Below are 19827 nucleotides of genomic sequence, written 5' to 3'. Positions count from 1 at the left end.
ATTCGCTTCAATTTCCTTATTATTGGAATACGTTTATCCAAAATTATTACAATATTAAACATATATGATCGGTATAGATTGTACAAATTCGTCTGTAAAATAAACATTCTAATACAGTTGTTCTACGCACCCAATGTAATAAGATATCATTTCATTTATATTTTTTTGTTTACTACTCAGTCTCTTATAATATTATTTAACAAAATTGAATATTTATTTTTGTATTAGATGTATAAAATTATACAAAAATAAAAAGTATTTCTATAGAAATAAATATACGTATATGCTAAATAAATCAATAAGGATAGCAACATTTGTAAATTTAAAGACCTTATGAAGGTTAAAGCTGGTCACTTATTACAGTCACCATACAGCTCTTATACAAGTATAATGTACAATATATTAACATTACATAGTAAATGCGTAAATGTAAGGGCGTACAGTTAAAATATTTAGGCATGGGACCTACAAATATACAAGTAGGTACTACGATAAAATAATTATTATGACAATATGGTCGATATCATCTTCTTAATATTATTCCCGATTAGTTTAGGCAGAAAGGTATTAGTAAAAACCTTTTACATCGGTAATGGGTTCAAGTATAGAGTGAACTAATCTTTACTAAATTAAGTTACCGTTATTCTGAACGATTCATAATGCGACTGTAAGATCGTGATTGCTGCTTTTAAGTTTAGTAGATATAATTAAAGATTCAAAAAACAAACGAATTAGCATTTATAAAACAATATAAATATTTTTAAATTACTTCTTTGAAGAACAGAATTGGACATTAAATGTTAATTAGTTTAAAGCTTTCAACGGAGCTTTGAATATTAATTTTTTCAAGTTTAACATAAAGACTAAAGAGTATTTACTTTACCTAGCGGTACCCGTAATTTCAGACAGTATTATGTCGATCTTTTAGCACGATATTCAAAAACAATTACGAACTAGCAAATATTCTATGTGTTAATTATTCTTCGCGGCTTGGTATATAATCTTTATATAGAACTAAAATATCTCTTTTATACTTCTACTAGCTGATCCGACAAACGTCGTTTTGCACATGTATGTCATTTATAATAAAAAAATTGGGGTTGAGCGTAGAGGGGTGAAAATTAGGGGTTGTCCGATTCTCAGTTATACCCAATATGCACACAAAATTTCATGAGAATCGTTCAAGCCGTTTCGGAGGAGTTTAACCACAAACACCGCGACACGAGAATTTTATATATTAGATGTACAGCGAATATTTGATAAAATAAACGGTAAAAGACGATATCATCTATATAATTGAAATAAGAAGCACCTACCTTTTGATCCCATAGCCCAAGCAGCAATGGGTGTAACACAGGTAGCCAATTCACCCGGTCGACTGGGCCCAAAGAAACCTTCACCTTCCGCCCATTCCGTCCACATTCTCTTATCGTGATCCCCAGCGCACTCGTACAAAACCATATGATGTACTGGTGATAGGCTATCCTTTTCTACGACCGGAATTTTGTTACGAATCGGTCTACTATCTATCAGTGGCTGGTATCCGACAATATGATGCTTCTTCAGTAGATCGGGTGCTTTGAAAACTTTGCACCAGAACAGGGTAGCCATGACGTGGGGTATGGTCAGCTGAAATTAATTTAGACTCATCAAGACTGCAAGATAAGAATGCTTGGAAACATGCTGGTCCTGCTCCATAGGACAATCATAGAGCCTGGACAAAATCAAATTGGTTGCTGATTTTTTGCTTTAACATATTTTTGTTATTATTATTATTATTTTTAATTTATAAATGCTACAAATGTAATTATTTTTTTTGTATCTCACACACTGTTTTGTTGTGTTTTTTAATATTTTAATTACTCTTTAATGTTAATATTCTACGGTTTCGATATTTGTAAATATGTGAGGAACATGTATACTAACTTTTTTAGTATAGTAGTTTATTCTAAGAGTACATTGTCTTCACATATAATTATTTAACAAATGTAACAAAATATTGTAAACCTATTTTAAAAGAGTAAGTGTGGAGTTTCTTGCCCATTCTTCTCCACACGAAACTACCTTTTGGAAGGGGCAACTAGAATCTTCTTCATATATATTTTTTTTTGACGTTCAAAAGTGCCATTTTAGATGGTCTAATTGAAATAAATGATTTGACTTTGACTTTGAAATACTCCAAATAGGTTTTTTATTTGTTTTAAATCAAGTAGGTACTACGTTTGACTATAAAAACTTAAGCAATCATTTAACATATCTGCCAATAATATTACATACCTAATAAAAAATTAAACAAGAAATTTTATATATTTAATTAGTACAAGCATGTTATTTAATTAAATAGCAACTCTTGCGCGTGGTTCTTAATGAAATTCTTAAAAATCCAGTTACGCGTTCTCTAATTTGTTTGTGTTAATGCATATTGTTTAACTTTCATTGTTTTTAACATTTTCTTTAAAAAAGCTACAACGTTAATCTTAATATATATAAATTACGTGTCACGTTGTTTGTCCGCAATGGACTCCTAAACTACCGAACCGATATCAATCAAATTTGCACACCGTGTGTAGTTTAATCTAACTTAAAAGATAGGATAGCTTACATCTCAATTTATACCCGCAATATTATTTTATTGCAAAATATTTGTTTTTATTATTACAATTATTACAATTCTAACAGAAGGACCAACGTTTCCCATAAGCTGCAATTTAATGGCATAACCACCATAAAGCATGGTGGTCCCCATGACTGGTGTTCTCCTACCGTTTCCCATGAATAGTTTGCTACTATGTAATATAACAAAAACCTTAGCAACGCTTGGCCGGTCTGCTAGTGTGTATATATATTTAACTAAAATCTGTCGTTAATAGTCGTTACAATCAAATGGGTAGCACCGTTTTTTAAATACTTAATTATAATTAAAATTAGAGATAATTGAATAAGTCCATTGAGAGTTGTTTAAGTAGGTACAGCGTTTAGAAAACATATTATTTGCTTCTAAACGCTGCTAAATTTCACAGGCAGCGACACATAATAATAACATTTTAATCACCGCAGTAAGTTAGAGGCATTAATTTGACACCTAAAAAATATTAAGTTTTGATTTAGTTTTATTTCGCTACAGTAACGAATTAACATTAGCATTAATGAACTATTAAAACTGTGAAACATTAATGACAGGATGCAATAAATACGTTTCTCTAATTTAATTATACGAGTATAGATTAAAAATATGTCTCCTAACAAACAACAGATAGTGAGAAGATTGTGAAATTTAAATTGCCACAGGCACTTTAAAAAAAGCCTATTTGCACAGTTTTCAGTACTCATGTATCTCTGTTTATCATAGTGTGAACACAATTTAACAGAAAGAGAAGAAAGAGTTAAATGAGAGCAATTAGTGTGCAATCAATATCAAAATATTAGATATCTATGCAGCTACTCATGTAGGTACCTTAATGGACACTTATGAACGTCAGAAAAAAAAACGACGGGTTGCACTCCGGGAGTGCCGGCAGAAGTGAAAACTTGAATTTGGAATTGTTAGGGAATAATTTTGCACGAATTGCTTTAATAATCAGCATAAAAGTACTATCATTTATATGGTAGAATACAATATTTATTTATTGCGCTGTCGTACACAAACATGACAATTTATATTACATTAAATACGCCGCGCCAGCTATCTACTATCCATCCGTCTTACGAACTTTCAATCAGGTCACGTGTCCTGACGCGAGTTTAACATTTTTTACCCATTCCAAAAAAGTGTACAACGCCGCTAAAGAAGTTTTCACTTCAAAATGGGTGCTTCTAAATTTATATGTTCTGTCTTATAGCGGAGTATATTATCTAAATAATTCGATTTTAGTAGGTAAAAGCAAAGCAAAAACTATTTAAAATTTATGTAAAAGTTCATCCCGGTCCAGCGCCTGTACCATGTAACTTGCGATACCGATCCCGACGTTTTTGTATGCAAGTTCGATGTAGTTCTTTCAATATCAATAGCGCTGATGTCGTATTTCGATTGCGCGGAACAAAAACTCATTATTGAGATTGGGTTCGCTGTCGATATTGCTATTGAAGTTACAGAATAAGGGTCTTTGTTCTACATTTGGAGTGCATTATAGAAGTAAAAATTACGAATCGAAGTGAAAAAGTTTATATTATGTGAATAAAATCGCGTTTATTTTCCTTAAAGATGTTTTATTTCAATAAAATACTTACATTAGCGATCCTAACATCCCAATGTTTTAGTGGAACCGTGTCCGGCTTTGACAAGGGTTGCAAAAGCCTTAACGGTCGTATACCACTGTGCATGTGCCTTGGAAGCTCTCCGTCAGAGCCTTCTGAACCGAGAGCCCATAGGATTTGAGTTGTGTCCTCCTGCGAATAAATCAAAGATATGTTCCTTTATGTATTTTTATTACGTATAAAAATGTTCCCTCTTTTACAAATTATAACGTTAAAGTATTTTTGAATTTATGGCTCCTATGACTGGCAGACTTTTTTTCCTATTTTATACTTTTTCTTGAAGTGACCTAATAATTAAATTTCCTGTTGTATTATTCTTCAGAATTCTATATGACTAAGTCTAAAGCTACTCAAGTTTAATCTAATATACAAATATTTTTGCTTAGCAATAACGGTAAAAACAAAATTAAAAACAAATTCGTGAAGGTAATACCAATATTGCAGTTGGGTTGCGTTTTTAATATTTTTTTTTATATAATAGGGGGGCAAACGAACTTGCGGGACGACCAAAAAGGGCAGTCTACGCAGCCCATAGACACCCATTTTTAGCGGGTGCGTTGCCGGCCTTTGAGGGAGGAGTAGACTCGCTTTTTAAACATTTGGAGGTCGTATCTCTGAGGGCCCACCGGGAGTCGATTCTTCATTCGAGATTTTGTATTATGAATCTACTAAAGATTACACTAGACTAGTACTTGTCGGTAGTAGGGTCTTTCCATTAATACTTACGCCAATAATGAAGTCCTGTTTGTCGCATGTATCCAGTTGTCTTCTGAACTCGAGTGTGGTGTGAGTATCATTTTGATAGCCCGAGATCAACTCGTAGTTCTGCACTTCGTCAGTTACCGCTCTATCTTCGAAGGTCAGGCCGTGGCAGTCCTAGAAAAGGCAAAATAAATTATTTTATACCTTTTAGTAAACATATGTAACCTAATACAATGCCTACGATTGAGTTGTTAGGTGACATTCAGAAACCGGAGAAGTTCGATTTCTGTCAAATTAAGTTAAGTTAGACGAAAACGTACTTGACTTAATTTTTTTTTAAATATTATTCTATGCTTTATTGCTATTATATGCTTACGCAGTTTAACTGCAGGTAAACTAAACTAACTAACACTTCTAACTTCTAAATCACTAAATTAGGTCACACTAATACAATTAATTTACTTAATGGCTACAGCATATTTAACATTGGTTTTTAATAAACCTCTAAATTTATCAATACATATACCATTAAAACACAGAATATTCGGGATACATCGTATCCCAAAACTTTAGTAGTTTCAAGTCTTTCTACAATAGGCCATTATTTGTGGCACAATTTTTATTTATTCATCCTTCTCTAACGTCTGTAATGTCACCCTTTAGTACATTTACCGTCTCTCTCATACAAATAACAACGTACACAGACCACATGCGTCTTCAATGAAAACAGCTGTTCTGTTTTCCGGGATTTAAGGCGAGATTCTAACCATAAATCATTTTTTGTGTCTTCATCTATTAAAGCAACCCCTTAGATTTTGATCCTTATTCTCGTAGAACAGCTGATGCATTCGATAGTGAGCAGATGGCAGAAGTGTGCAATAAAGATAAGTTATTATCCGTTTCTTTTAGGCAGATGTCTCGCACGTGCCACATGTCCTAGCACCTGGTGTATAATTTAAAGTAATAACATTTAAAGGTAGTTGCAACGATTGATTATTAAGCATGTCGATGTGCATATGTCATTCAAACTTAACCTTTTGTAAACTGGAATTTTTAATTTTTATAGCTTCATAGGGCAGGGAAAGTGTTCTTGTAATGCAGTGTAGATTTTTTTTCTTACAATAAAGTTCAAAAAAGAGAGTGCGCCTACATGAATTACAATCTAGCCTATACAATAATTATTGCTAATAAGTATAATATGACTTTATTTTCTACAATACTAACGAACGAACTAATGAAAGAAGATAATTCAATTATTTGAAAACTTTCGGATGGCAACACAGTATGTCATTGAATTTCTTAGGTTAGTATGATTTATTGTCTTGATACTTCATGCAATTTTTATTTCTATTATATAATTTTTCCGAATAGTTAACAGGTATAATAGCCTAAACTTTGTTTTATTTGATAGAATATTTCGTTTCTATCGCAGGATTTGATAATTACGAATAAAGTTGTGTTTTATAATAAATATAGTTTTAGTTTTTATGCAATGCTAGTAATTTTAAGTATAAATAGTAAAATACTAAATACGTATAGTATTTAATTTCATAGAAAAACAGTTACAATCAATGTAAAAAATAATAAAGTAAAATCAAGTATCAAGTAAGTTTAATCCACAAAATATATCAAACTTTTAGGGATACCATACTTAACATTAAGAAACTTTGAATTTGCCGCGCTTTTTCGTATCTTCTTTCATTAGCCAGACTCTAGTGCTCTATAATGTTTTGACAGTATGTATGTCCAACAAACAGGTCCTGCTAAATACTACACTAGTTTTATTAACTCAAAATTTTAAGTTTTCTTTAGACGTCTTGATCCTGTTGTATCAAGAAGTTGGATTGTCTCGCCATTTGAATGGTTCTTTTGTATAGTTATATAAAAATATATATAAATACTAGCTGATCCGGCAAACGTCGTTTTGCCATGTATATCATTTATAATAAAAAATAGGGATTGATCGTAGAGGGGTGAAAATTAGGGGTTTTATGTATTTATTAAGGCTGTATCATAAAAAAATAAAAAATAAAATTTATCTAAAAATTAAAATAATAATAATTTAGGGGTGGACGGACTACCCTTAACATTTAATGAGATGAAAAATAGGTGTGGTCCGATTCTCAGACATACCCAATATGCACACAAAATTTCATGAGAATCGGTCAAGCCGTTTCGGAGGAGTTTAACTACAAACACCGCGGCACGAGAATTTTATATATTACATAATACAATATCGATTAGTTTACTGCGGCATATATTCTATATCTCTGATATGTGTCCTATCCGATATGTAACCACACATTAGAACACAAGTTCGCAATAGGATCAAGTGATTATCAATTCGACGAAGTGCAAACTACAATTTAACTTCCATCCATCAAATGTACATCAGATTTGGACTTTGTGAGTTTGGGCTTCTTGTCTCTTAGTCAATCAATTTTGACTTCTACCGCAATGTGTTTATACATCCTAAGGGTGCAACACCTTTTGGCAAACGGAAGTGATGTTTAGCGTTAAGTTTCAACTCAGAAAAATAACTTAAAAGCAATGTGTGTGTGACGCCATTGTACCCTGGTTATAATGCATTTTTCTACGTACATGCGCATTTAATACAGGCTCACATGGTGAAGGAAATGATGTCTAAGAAACGGGACGATGTTTGTCAGTCACATATTATCAGGTACCTGCCTATATTATCAACAGATACAGAAATCTGAGGCCAAAAAAGGGTTCTAGTGTTACTAGTTTTTTGTGTAATTTTTAATCGCGTGACGTTTTTTACGATACTGTCATCTCCTGTACGTAAGTGATCATGAAATATTATACGCAACCTTATAATGGTATATGTAAAGAGAAAGTAGAAACAAAAAATGTGTATCATATCAATTTATTTTATCGGTTAAAAGCCATACGTACCAGACTGGGCGCGTGTTAAATATAAGTTTGATATGCACTTCCTTTAATGATCACCTTTATAACAGTTACGAATAGATTATTCTAGAAGCTAGAATACGTGTATGTTATGCCGAGTTTTAAGCTTTAAAATTAAATAGGATTTCAAGGAAATTTCTTCAATATTGTAAAAATATTACAATATATATATATATAATATAATATTTGAATTATATAGAATTACTAGCTGACCGGGAAAACGTCGTTTTGCCATATATATCATGTATAATAAAAAAATAGGGGTTGATCGTAGAGGGGTGAAAGTTAGGAGTTGTATGTAATTTTTAATGTTGTATCATAAAAAAATAAAGACAGAAAAAAATATCTAAAAAAAAAAAAAATTAGGGGTAAAATTAGGGGACTACCCTTAACATTTAGGGGGATGAAAAATAGATGTTGTCCGATTCTCAGACATACCCAATAAGCACACAAAATTTCATGAGAATCGGTCGAGCCGTTTCGGAGGAGCATGGCAACGAAAACTGTGACACGAGAATTTTATATATTAGATTGAAATATATTTATGTTATATTATTATTAATATATAATGCAAAAATGCTTATTGGATAATATTTTAAGCGATGGTAAGATAAACTCTGGAATTTGACATCTAATTTAGTCACTAATTTGATGTCTGATAAACTGTTTATACAGAACACATTCGCATAATGGGCAGATTTCTTTTAATAATGGTCAAAATAATTTTATTTTTAATTACGTTCAACCCATGTCAATGCACAAAAACACTATTATTTTTTATGTTAAAATATCTCGTCAAAATTATCAAAATAAAAATGTTAGGTGCCACGAATAAATTTGTAAGTCGTTGGAGGCTTTACTTTTGCGAACGATATAAAGGCACGATAAAATAAGGATAAAATGTTTTTATCTCCGAGCTGTTTGGAGACAATGTTACCTTTAGACGGCTTTTGCTTCAGAAATGATTTATGCTTTGAGAACTTGAATTGTCTTAGTTCAAATTAATAGTTAATTTTATACTTTAAAACCTCTTCAGTGATTAATAAAAGTAGGCACATGACAATTGAAAAAAGTAAAGTATTTTATAAACGAACTTTTAATTCCAAATTCAAAAAGGGGCTAAACAATGTTGCCGTTTAGAAAGATTTAAAAATAAAACTGGCAATTCTAAATTAACATGACATATTACGTTGTTCAATATTCTATGAACCTTACCTTGTTCTGTGTTTCACTGACATATTTTAAGTATAGACCATATGCCATTTCAAACTAATTACTGTCAAATTCAGGATCTCCTAACAAACATATAAATCATTAAAATAATCCAAACATAAATAATTATTCAAAATGTTTACAAACATTCAGTAAATATAGAATTTATTTATTCATAGAGATGTTTTGTCAGCCGTAAATAACTCGTGTCCTCTGACCCAGTTCACCTTTGTCAGGTTCATGTTATTAAAATACCTAGAATTCAAAGCATTCAGAGCGTTTTTACGTAAACGCGTAGAAGAATAACACGTATATATTTTTAATTAATACGTAAATTATATTAGTGTGTTATAAAACAATTTAGTGGCGTTAGAACCCTAAATGGGTGTTTATTGCATCTTTCATTGATCACTCTTTTTCGACCAACTTTACAAAACAAAAGAGGGAGGCAAGCTCTTCTGTGCCTGACGTGACAAATTTAAGGACCTATCCTATCGCTAAACTCCAAAAAAGTACATTGTTTCTTTCCATTTTTCGTCATCGTTTCTTGAAGTATGGAATGGAAAAAATATATGATGGAGTTGAGTAGTTTATGTACCCATTTTGAAAGATCGATACACGATTTAAATAACTTCGCTCGATAGAAAAAAAAATCCAAACATAGCCAATTTTTAACACTTTTTTTTATGACGAAAATCTATATAGAACATAATTTTGAAATTTACACGATATATTTAATCGCAAGCCAAGTAATCCATTTCAGAAAAAAAATTATAAAATTACATTAATTTAATGTTTTACATAACTTATTGTTATTACGGGCCGACGCGACGCGCCTCTCCACTGCGCACCGCAGTCCACCCCGAGACACTGACACAGCAATTCGTGCTGGGATAGGGCCTTAAATGCCAATAAATGCATTATTATGTTCTTAATATGCCAATTCGTAAATAGACTTTACTATAAAAATTAATTAATTAGTGAGCAGTGTTGGCCTAGTGGCTTCAGCGTGCGACTCTCATACCTGAGGTCGTAGGTTCGATCCCCGGCTGTGCACCAATGGACATTCTTTCTATGTGCGCATTTAACATTTGCTCGAATGGTGAAGGGAAACATCGTGAGGAAACCGATATGTCTTAGACCCAAAAAGTCGACGGCGTCTACGACACTGGAGGCTGATCACCTACTTGCCTATAAGATTTAAAAAATGATCATGAAGCAGATTGAGAAATCTGAGGCCAAGACCTAACCTAAAGTAGCGCCACTGATTTATTTATTTACAAAAATTAATTAAGTAATTTTCCACTCAAAAGTATTAATATACATTAAACTATATAAACGTATAAAACTCTAAACAAAGTCATAATTATAACTTTATTAAACGGAATTTTTATTAAAGACCACTTTATATAATTTACGTAATTGTACAATTATAATAGGTTAATGACCGTCAATAATTTAATAACTTTGTTTTTCGAAATAATTTGACGACTTTAATTAAAGATATTTAGTAAATATCAAAATTTTGTAATCTTTATCAAATCAAATCAAAAATGTATTAATTTAGGTAACACAATGTACACATATGAACGTCAAAAATAAATACATATTAAATGTTAAATGCTTAAAATTTCAAATTTTCTGTTCTCAAATCAAGGGTGTAGAACGGAAGATAATGCAATAAACTCTCCGCCACTCTTTTTAATCGCCAAGTTGTTTGTTTTACACAATGTTTGTAAGGAGCTGCAACCATTACACCATGTTCCACAAGACATCTTAAGTAATTAATAGTTAATTAATAATAATATGAAAACATACACAAATTAAAAAAATGATCATGAGATGGTGAAACACAACTTGATTACAATTTTACAGTATCATCGAAATTTTTTGCATTAATATACCTACTTAAAAACTCTCCGTATGCAAATCTCCGACGCCCGTTCCAGTTGATTTTACCATCAGTTTTAGTTACACGTACAGTTAGTACGTATAAGATCGTACCAAGGAACACATTATAAATTATCTTATATAAGTGATTCTATGTATTTTTACCTTCAGACCAAGAAATGTAACGATTATTGTTGAAGTGGTCGCAAAAATGTTACCAAAATAGACAAAAGCCACGCGGTGAACCTGCAGGAAAAGCTTCTAAAATAACATAAATCATTGTCAATAAAGATGTGCTTCCATTGTTTCTGTTGAGAAGTACGGAAAGTATAAGGTAACCTACGCTATACTTATATGAAAAGAAAAATAGCCTTGGCAAATGCAGTGCGCATTTGTCAAGAGAATGCTATATGTTATTGAGTTTTTATCTAACTACTATATTTCAGAAAAGTTTTCTTTACATCGTTTATCTTATAACGTTATTTGGAAGAGATCGCTTATTACTGATAAGGCCGCCTGTTCTACTTAAACTACCATTTGTATGTGTCGAGAACAAAAAACGTTGTTAAGAAAATGGTTTCTCGTATGCTATATGGTTCTGTTCTATATAAGATAATCAGCTGTACTACGCGATCATCTGAGTTAATTATATGGTAGCGTGACGTTATAAAGTCTTCCACAATCAATGGGCATGTCCATGCAAAATACCTTTTCAATTCAAACCAGTACGTTCAAGAAGATACCGTCAGCTTTATAATATTAGTCCAGCTAGGAGAATTCAATCAGAAGATGACCTCATTTACCAAAACTAAATCAGTTTAATTTCACTGTTTTAGCTATGACGGTAACTTTTGACTCGAGGCTCAATGGTCTCTTTCTGTTTGGAAGTGGTTCTACTTAAGAAGAGTTTTTTTATCAATGAAAGACAAAAGTTAGCACCTTACTCTGTAATGTAATGTGAGATTCAGGCTAAGGTGGTAAGTCACGCTTGCCTAAAATGAGCCAATTTGCTCTGCTCTTGAACAGCGCAGTGTTATATTTTTACAGAAGTAGGAAAGAAGAGTGCAATAAAATCGATTCAATGTTTATAAAAGCAGTCACTATACCACGACTTATATTTCGATTCCATATTGACATTAGCTACTGCCATTTTGTAAAATAGTGATACCACATATAATAATGTAGTAATGAACACAAAATCATAATAATGGTGTGCCAATTAAAGACTAAATTATTGATTTTTATTTAAATAAATACATATTTATTACTAATTAGTAACCGCTGCTTTATTTTATAAAAAGTTAATATTTTTCATGTTCCTACATGATCACATTTTTTTATTCATTTCACACATAATTATTAAAGAAAACTCTCAGATCCTTATAAAATTTATCGTCATAACTAAATTATCCGTTCAGAAATATTTAATTTCCAGATATACTTAGTTTCTATTAAAGTAGTAGTTGTTTAGATATACTACTACAAACCAGAGGAATCGATCTGGAAATATTCCATTTCCGTATCCAAATAATTTCGCAACGTCACTATTTAGTACTTGTCATAACGTTGCAACATTGAAACTGTCAAATCTGGAATCAAATTAAAAGTTTTAGTATAGCAAAGCAAGAAAAAGTAAACCAAATACAAACAAAGATATCTTTGACGATTAACAAATCTCTATATAATTTTGCTAAAAATTTAAAATCAGAATTAAGCTCACGTTCAAAGCTCCCGTGAGAACTTTAGGCGGATCGCGAAGCCTGTTTTTATAGGGTCGATAAAATCGTTGCTAAAATTAAATACGATAGCGGAAGTGTTTTATTGGTTATAAAACGAGACATGGGGACATTGTTTGATGATACAATGTTAAAGCGGTCATAAAATGCGGTTTTTAGTGTTCAAAAGCGGGTTTGAGCAGTGGGCTTTTCGTTACAAAACATTCGTTATCGTTAACAGTGATCTTTTCAATAGGGATTATGTCTTAAATATATCGTCAATAAGATATTGTCAAGAAATGAGCATTTTCCTACTAGGGCATGGGAATGATGCTCTTATTTATAGCCTTATATCAGAAATACAAAATATATACATTATAGTTATTGTTTTTCTTAATCTACAACAAACGATTCTGTGTCCCGTAGGCACACAGAATCGTGCCGAAATCAAAGGCATTTCTTTAGCAGATTTACTGCAATTTATCCCCCCTCTTTCCTTTTGTCAGCAAAAGTAAGCAAAACTTTAAAAAATATTAGTATATATATAGAAAATGCAATTCGTTTGCAAGCATAGATGCAATGTGTGGGTTGTATATGTAAAAAAGTAAATAATTACCGTTGACGTAATCACTAAATAAGAAAATCAAAGAAAGCCCCTATGGTGCTTACGTGGTACTTGAACGGGCCTTGTCTCGTAAATAGGTAATAACGTAGAATACACTTAAACATGTTTGGCTCGCCAATCGAATTGCTCCATTTTAAACGGATTTGTAGATGTTTATTTAGATGTATAAAACCTCTTTTGATTACAAAAATAATCTATATAATATATAGATTATTTTTGTTATATTATATAAAAATGTAACCCGTTTTCCATTGTCACGACATAACATGAAAACGGCTTGACCGATTTGTCTGATTCTTTTTTTATAATATTCCTTGAAGTACGAGGATGGTTCTTACGGAGAGAAAAATTAAAAAAAATTGAGTGTAAACGTCTAAAAACAACACTTTTCTATATTCCCATACAAAATATTCGTAATAATATTTAAAGGCAATTTGAACTTTAATACCATATCATAAAGTTCAAGTGTTAGTGGAGGGGTTACGGGAAGGTAAATTTTTATTTTTTGACATAATGTATTTGTTGTATTATCAACTTTATTTTTTTTATCTTACTAGCTAGACCGGTGTCCCGAATAGCAGTATTAAAAAGAAAAATAAAAAATCGACTGTTAGGCGGTACGATGTTCGCCAGGCCAGCTAGTAATTAATAAATATTATTAACATTAATAGTTTGGGTCGCTCCAAACAAATCAAGCCCGAACAGGGCTGGTGATTCGTTAGGTTTATTTAGGTGATTTGTAAACTTACCTCTTTCGATTGGATAGGATAAAAACAAAACCATTTGTCTAACGAATTGAGACAACCCTAAATGGTATAATATTGAACATGAATCGTTGATATCATTTACATTTCTATCACGATACTCCGAATCCTTTACCATATTTTACCATTCGCAATGTAAAAATTGATTTACTGATATAAGAAATCGAGGTTTATCTGGTGCGTTTGTTGGATGCTAAGGCTATGTGATTTTTTTTTTTTTTTATAGAACGGGGGGCAAACGGGCAGCAGGCTCACCTGATGTTAAGTGATACCGCCGCCCATGGACACTCTCAATGCCAGAGGGCTCGCGAGTGCGTTGCCGGCCTTTTAAGAATAGGTACGCTCTTTTCTTGAAGGACCCTAAGTCGAATTTTAAAAGCCATATCGTGTTTTTCCACTAAGTTGGGAAAATCACGTTTATGTCACTAGTTACGTAGATGCAAATGTTGCCACTCAAGCTTTCCAAAAAAGATTATTGTGGATACTTTTCTCCAGTGGTATCTCGAAAAAAGAGTTGCCAACATACAAAATCAGCTTAGAGCACTTTAAGATGTTGTCTTTGGCGAAACGTAGAAAATTAATTTATATTGTTTGCGTTTAAGATATCTGTGAATCAGGTTTTTTTATCAAAATTCAAAATCATTTATTCATTTAGGTTACACAATGTACACTTATGAACACAATAGAGAAATACATATTAGGTTGATTTCCCCAACCTTTAATCTAAATTTAAATTTTGTACCCTATATACCCCATCCCATCCTCACATTTGTATCAGAAGAACGCATTTTTACCAAAACTCCAGATCGAGCATTCTGATAAAAGAGCTAAGTCTGGATATCCATATTATCTATCACACTTTGATTTAAAAGATTTTTTAAATCAAAACTTCTTTATTATTAGTGTCACGAAGATGTGCCGCGTTTTTGTCGAAGAAAAGTGAGAGAGCGATTGAGAGAGAGAGAAGGGCGAATTACCTTACAGAATTTCTATTTTTAAAATTAAAATTTCGTAAAGAGAATTTATGAAAAATTAGTTATATTTTATGCAAGATAATTGATTGAAATTTCAAATGACGTACCTATTGTGAAGAAATAAATTTTAAAAAATTAAATTTATAATTTGTATTAATTTTCAACACTTAATGACAATTAAATTCATTAAATTCCTAAGATATCTTCCTTTTTCCCTCCCTCTAACTATCGGAAATCCAAAGTTTTAGATTTGTATAAATATGAACAAGACTTAAAAATTAGTTTGCTAAAGAAGTTTCACTTCTGACAATGTGTACCTACTTTGTACGCACGCACTTTTTTTTCTCTCTTTGTGTTGGTATTTACTTATAAGTGCACATTAAATCGTGTATTTTATTTTTTAAGTACAATGCATCAGTGTGCCAAGCGTTGGCAACTTTGTAAATAGAAGGAAACAAATTAGCGCTCTTAGGGAATGCCAATCAGGTTATAATTTAAATCCGTATTGGTTTTCATAGTAAGCTAATACTCCGAAATGATATCAAAACCATGTCTGATACGGTTATGATTTATAATGACAAGAGAAATGGGTCGAGTAGTTTGTGAATGGATAATTAGCTGCAGAGGCTGAATTCTAAATCAAAAGGCTGTTTATAGATTACCGGATAGCTCCTGTCTTAACTTTTATTTTTACACGCTTTATATTAACTTTACCTGTATGTATGTATGTAACCGACTCCTTCGGACTCGATTTTGACCCACTTTTAACGGACAGATTTAATTCAAACTTTGCGCACCTGTCAAAGATCGATGACAATGCAATAATCCGAAAAAAAAGAAGCGTGGGGCGCTCTGTGCCATATTTTTCGTCTATCGAGCAACCCACGCTTTTTCACAATAATACCAGTATTTTTTGTTCATTATCATTTTCAGCCTAAATTAGGAATTATTTTTCACTTTTTAGTTTGATGTGCTTTAAAAGCGTATTTTTTAGTTTTTTTAACTATTATTTATTCTATCTCTTAATCTATTTACGAATTGAAATTTCCATTCGAAAATATCAAATTAAATTTCTTTTTGATGCAGTCCTTTCCAGTGATTTAAAAATTATCGATTGCTGTTTACCTTAGCTTGATATGACGATATACGGAACACGTGAAGGTACATTCACACATAGTTCCAAGATTTCATGACTACGTCAGGTAAAACTGACTATCAATGAATTGTACAACATTTTCTTTGTGCAATTTTGCGCGAACTTCAGGCGGACGTATTAACATTCTTTCTTACAAAGGAAGACTTAGAATTGTGTAATGCGCGTACAATACCATTGATATGATCGTTCCCAGTAATGTTATACCTGCATTTCGCCAAAGCTTTCTATGAAGTATGCCGTTAAATTCTAAAACATACTTTGCTAAATGTATTTCACACATACTTTTATCTATCTTAAGTGTCTTTAAGTTATTAGGATATTAGGCTCTCAGGCTGAGTTATTTTAAATATTTTTATTATCTGAAAGCAACACGCATTTGCATTTATATCAAAAACTTAATGTCAACTTCTTAATACATTAGTCCAATATCGAAGATCAATACATTAAATACAAATGCAACATTATACGCGCGTTTTGACACGAATGCTAATCAAGAATTTGATTAACAAAATTCCATTGAATGAAAATTAATTAGCAATTCGAAAACGTGACATTTCCGTTGGACGAATGACTCTTGACATTTTGGTATGTTTATTTTCATTTTATTTGTTCATTTTATATTTTAATGTATAATACAGGAAATATCTTTGATAACTTATAAGTCATGCACAATATTAAATATGTTATATGATCTTTTTAAAAAACGAATTTAAAATTGTTTTTTTTAGTAGTGCTGGAGTACAATATTCCATAAATATAAGTTTATGGTCAGGACTTAAAAAAAACAAATATTCCAAATTATACGAATACGAAACAGAAACCACTAATCGAGACTTAATTCACTAAACGTTCCAAATTTTCGAATTTATTAATAACAATTTATATTATAACACCATTTGATTGCCATAAAACTTGCTACATATTATAACAAACGATTATTCTTATACTGTGTTACAAAGCAGGTGTCTGTCTGCCCGCATGCACCTTGCATTACAATTAAGCCAGTAAATGGCTCATGTTTTGAATTATGTAACCCAAAACAGGTTGACTGACATTATTACTATCACGAATTGTATGTTTTGTGTCCTTTGACTTACGTTTGGCATTATAGAACATTTAATGGTATAATAATAGTAATAAAAAGTTATTTGATATATATTATATTATATATATTACTAGTAGACTCGGCCAAGCGTTGCTGTGGCTAAGATTTTTGTTGTATTATATAGTAGTAAACTATTCAAGAGAAACGGCAGGAGAACACCAATCCACCATGCTGTAGCTTATGTGAAACGTTGGTACCTACTTTCAACAGCGCCATCTGTTAGAATTGTGAGTATCAAATAATAAACGAATATTTTGCAATAAAATAATATTGCGGGTATAAATTTAGATGTAAGCTATCCTATCTTTTAAGTTGGATCAAACTACACACGGTGTGCAAATTTGATTGATATCGGTTCGGTAGTTTAGGAGTCCATCGCGGACAAACAACGTGACACGTAATTTATATATATTAAGAAGATATTATATATATTATATTATATATTATGTTATATATATATTATATTTCATCGATATTCGCTACAGTTAGTATACATACAACATAAAAAAATTACTTCATCGTTTTGTAGATGACGTGTCTAGTACATACTTTATCTTTTGCGACCCACTATGAGGTGAGCCCATAGATTTGTAAATGTTTTTTGCTCTAACGTTAATTGTAATGAGGTTTAGGGTTATTTATTTACGGACATGGGTTTACCATGTAGATAGCCTTGGATCCATGTCAAATAGTCACAATGCGTGTACAAAATTTTTAGAACGCGCTTCAACCAATTATCTTCTAAACATAAGAATATTAAAGTATCGATATTTGTCACCATATATATCTTTATTTAGCATTATAAAACGATAAATAATAGATATCAATAGAATAAATAAAACTGCACATCGGATTAAAATCGTACTGTATTCCCAATACGCAATATTATCAGAAACATAAAATAATATCGATTCTTTCACCCGGCCAGTTAAATATAACCGCAAGTATGGAAATGTTTAAAATTTACATGCATATAAATTATTCGTTATAATAAACTTACATTATAAGCAAAGCTTCATGATTTAATAAGCTTTTAGTATGTATTATTCATAGTTCTAAGGTTTCGCTGTGGTTTAAAACTTTTGACAGCTATGGCTTCATTCGTGTGGTTTAGTTATGTGTATTTTTGTGCTATATATAATTCAAACATTACACTTTAAAGAAGAATTACCGCATATTAAACTTGGAACTATAACAAACAATCCTAATTCATCATGTATAATTACGTTCCCGAAGAAGTTGCGTATAGTCTAAGTAATCAAGTTCCCGGGCTCATTCAGCCTGCGGCGACTGTGGCACGCAGACGCGCAGGCTGGATCCTTTGAATTGAAGCTTTAGCTACCCATGGACACCTGGGATTTTGATATATTACGCGAGTCCTAGTTCGTAATCAGTCTTGACTCTAAGGATAAGATTCAAACGAGAACTGACTTGGCCAGAGTCGCGTCTCGCTCTTTGTCTCACTCTAAGAGATTCTACGCTTTCATTCACGTCTACACTAATTCGTCAACATCGGTTTATGAAGATGCTTTTCCTTTTTTCTTAGCTCGCATCGCTTCGAAGCCAAACTACTAGCATAAAAAATACGTGCTTCGTGGAACACTAGGCGTCAAGATAGTTCGACCCTACCCACAGTTTTGAATTAAAAGATAATTTGCACCAATGCAATGAGACAGTATCTACAGTGACCTCATGCCTATGATATTCCACCATCCCTTTCTAACTGGTAGTCTATTACCGTGGGAATCCATTACAGGAAGGAATGATTGGATCTATTTATAGGGAAACGTCTAGCATTACCGATTCAGTAAGCGTCTCACCTAATATAAGCAACTACGTGTCGACTGGACACATTTAAAATGTTGTAACACACGGAATATTAAGTAATAACGTGATCTGGATAATCTTTTGGGTAACCTTTGAAAGGTCACCCGACCTTCATTTAAATCTAGTGTCCGAAAATTATATAAAACCTTTTGATTTAATCTATAGAGGACTTGGGCCTTAAGTACTTATTTTGGATAATTTTGTATTTGATACTAAAGTTATTTGATGACGAAATAAATAGAGCACATTTTAGAAATATAACGTAGCTAATGAGAAGAACGTCGATAATATAGCGGATTGTCTCTAACTGATTTTAATATTAGAAACTGAGCAATATATAGTTGTTTCAGTCTACTACTTGAGTTATAGTGAGACCTTTTACTTGTCACAGTTTCATCTTTACCTCCGACTGAACTTCTTGTTGTAATTTCGTGCCGATATGCAAATAATGCAAAGTTCCTAACGGTTTCAGATTCGAGGATTCGCGCTAAGTATGGTACTCATATACCAAAAAGTACCATAACCTCTTACAATTGATCCTTTTTATGAGTCGTTCAAAATAAACTTCATGGCAAGAACTTCTGGAGAAATATTTGCGCTTCACGAAAGTTTGAAATAGTTATTTTTATGAATGATATAGGAAAGAAAATTTCATAGAGGATCCATCAT

General features: G+C 32.0%; 1 protein-coding gene across 2 annotated transcripts in view; it reads right to left on the bottom strand.

The window, feature by feature from the left end:
- The window catches only part of LOC125060922 (MOXD1 homolog 1-like), an 80703-nt gene that overhangs the window by 7701 nt on the left and 53175 nt on the right, over positions 1-19827 (bottom strand). For both annotated transcript variants that reach the window (XM_047666036.1, XM_047666037.1), the window contains exons 3-5: positions 4981-5130; positions 4228-4386; positions 1317-1629 (exon numbers count right to left, since the gene is read on the bottom strand). In XM_047666036.1, coding sequence (XP_047521992.1) covers positions 1317-1629; positions 4228-4386; positions 4981-5130 — 622 coding nt within the window. The remainder of the gene's footprint in view (positions 1-1316; positions 1630-4227; positions 4387-4980; positions 5131-19827) is intronic.

The sequence above is a fragment of the Pieris napi genome, chromosome 22 (assembly GCF_905475465.1).
Source record: "Pieris napi chromosome 22, ilPieNapi1.2, whole genome shotgun sequence".
Taxonomy (NCBI): Eukaryota; Metazoa; Arthropoda; class Insecta; order Lepidoptera; family Pieridae; genus Pieris; species Pieris napi.
Note: the sequence above shows the minus strand (reverse complement) of the source record. Positions and strands in the feature narration are given on the sequence as shown.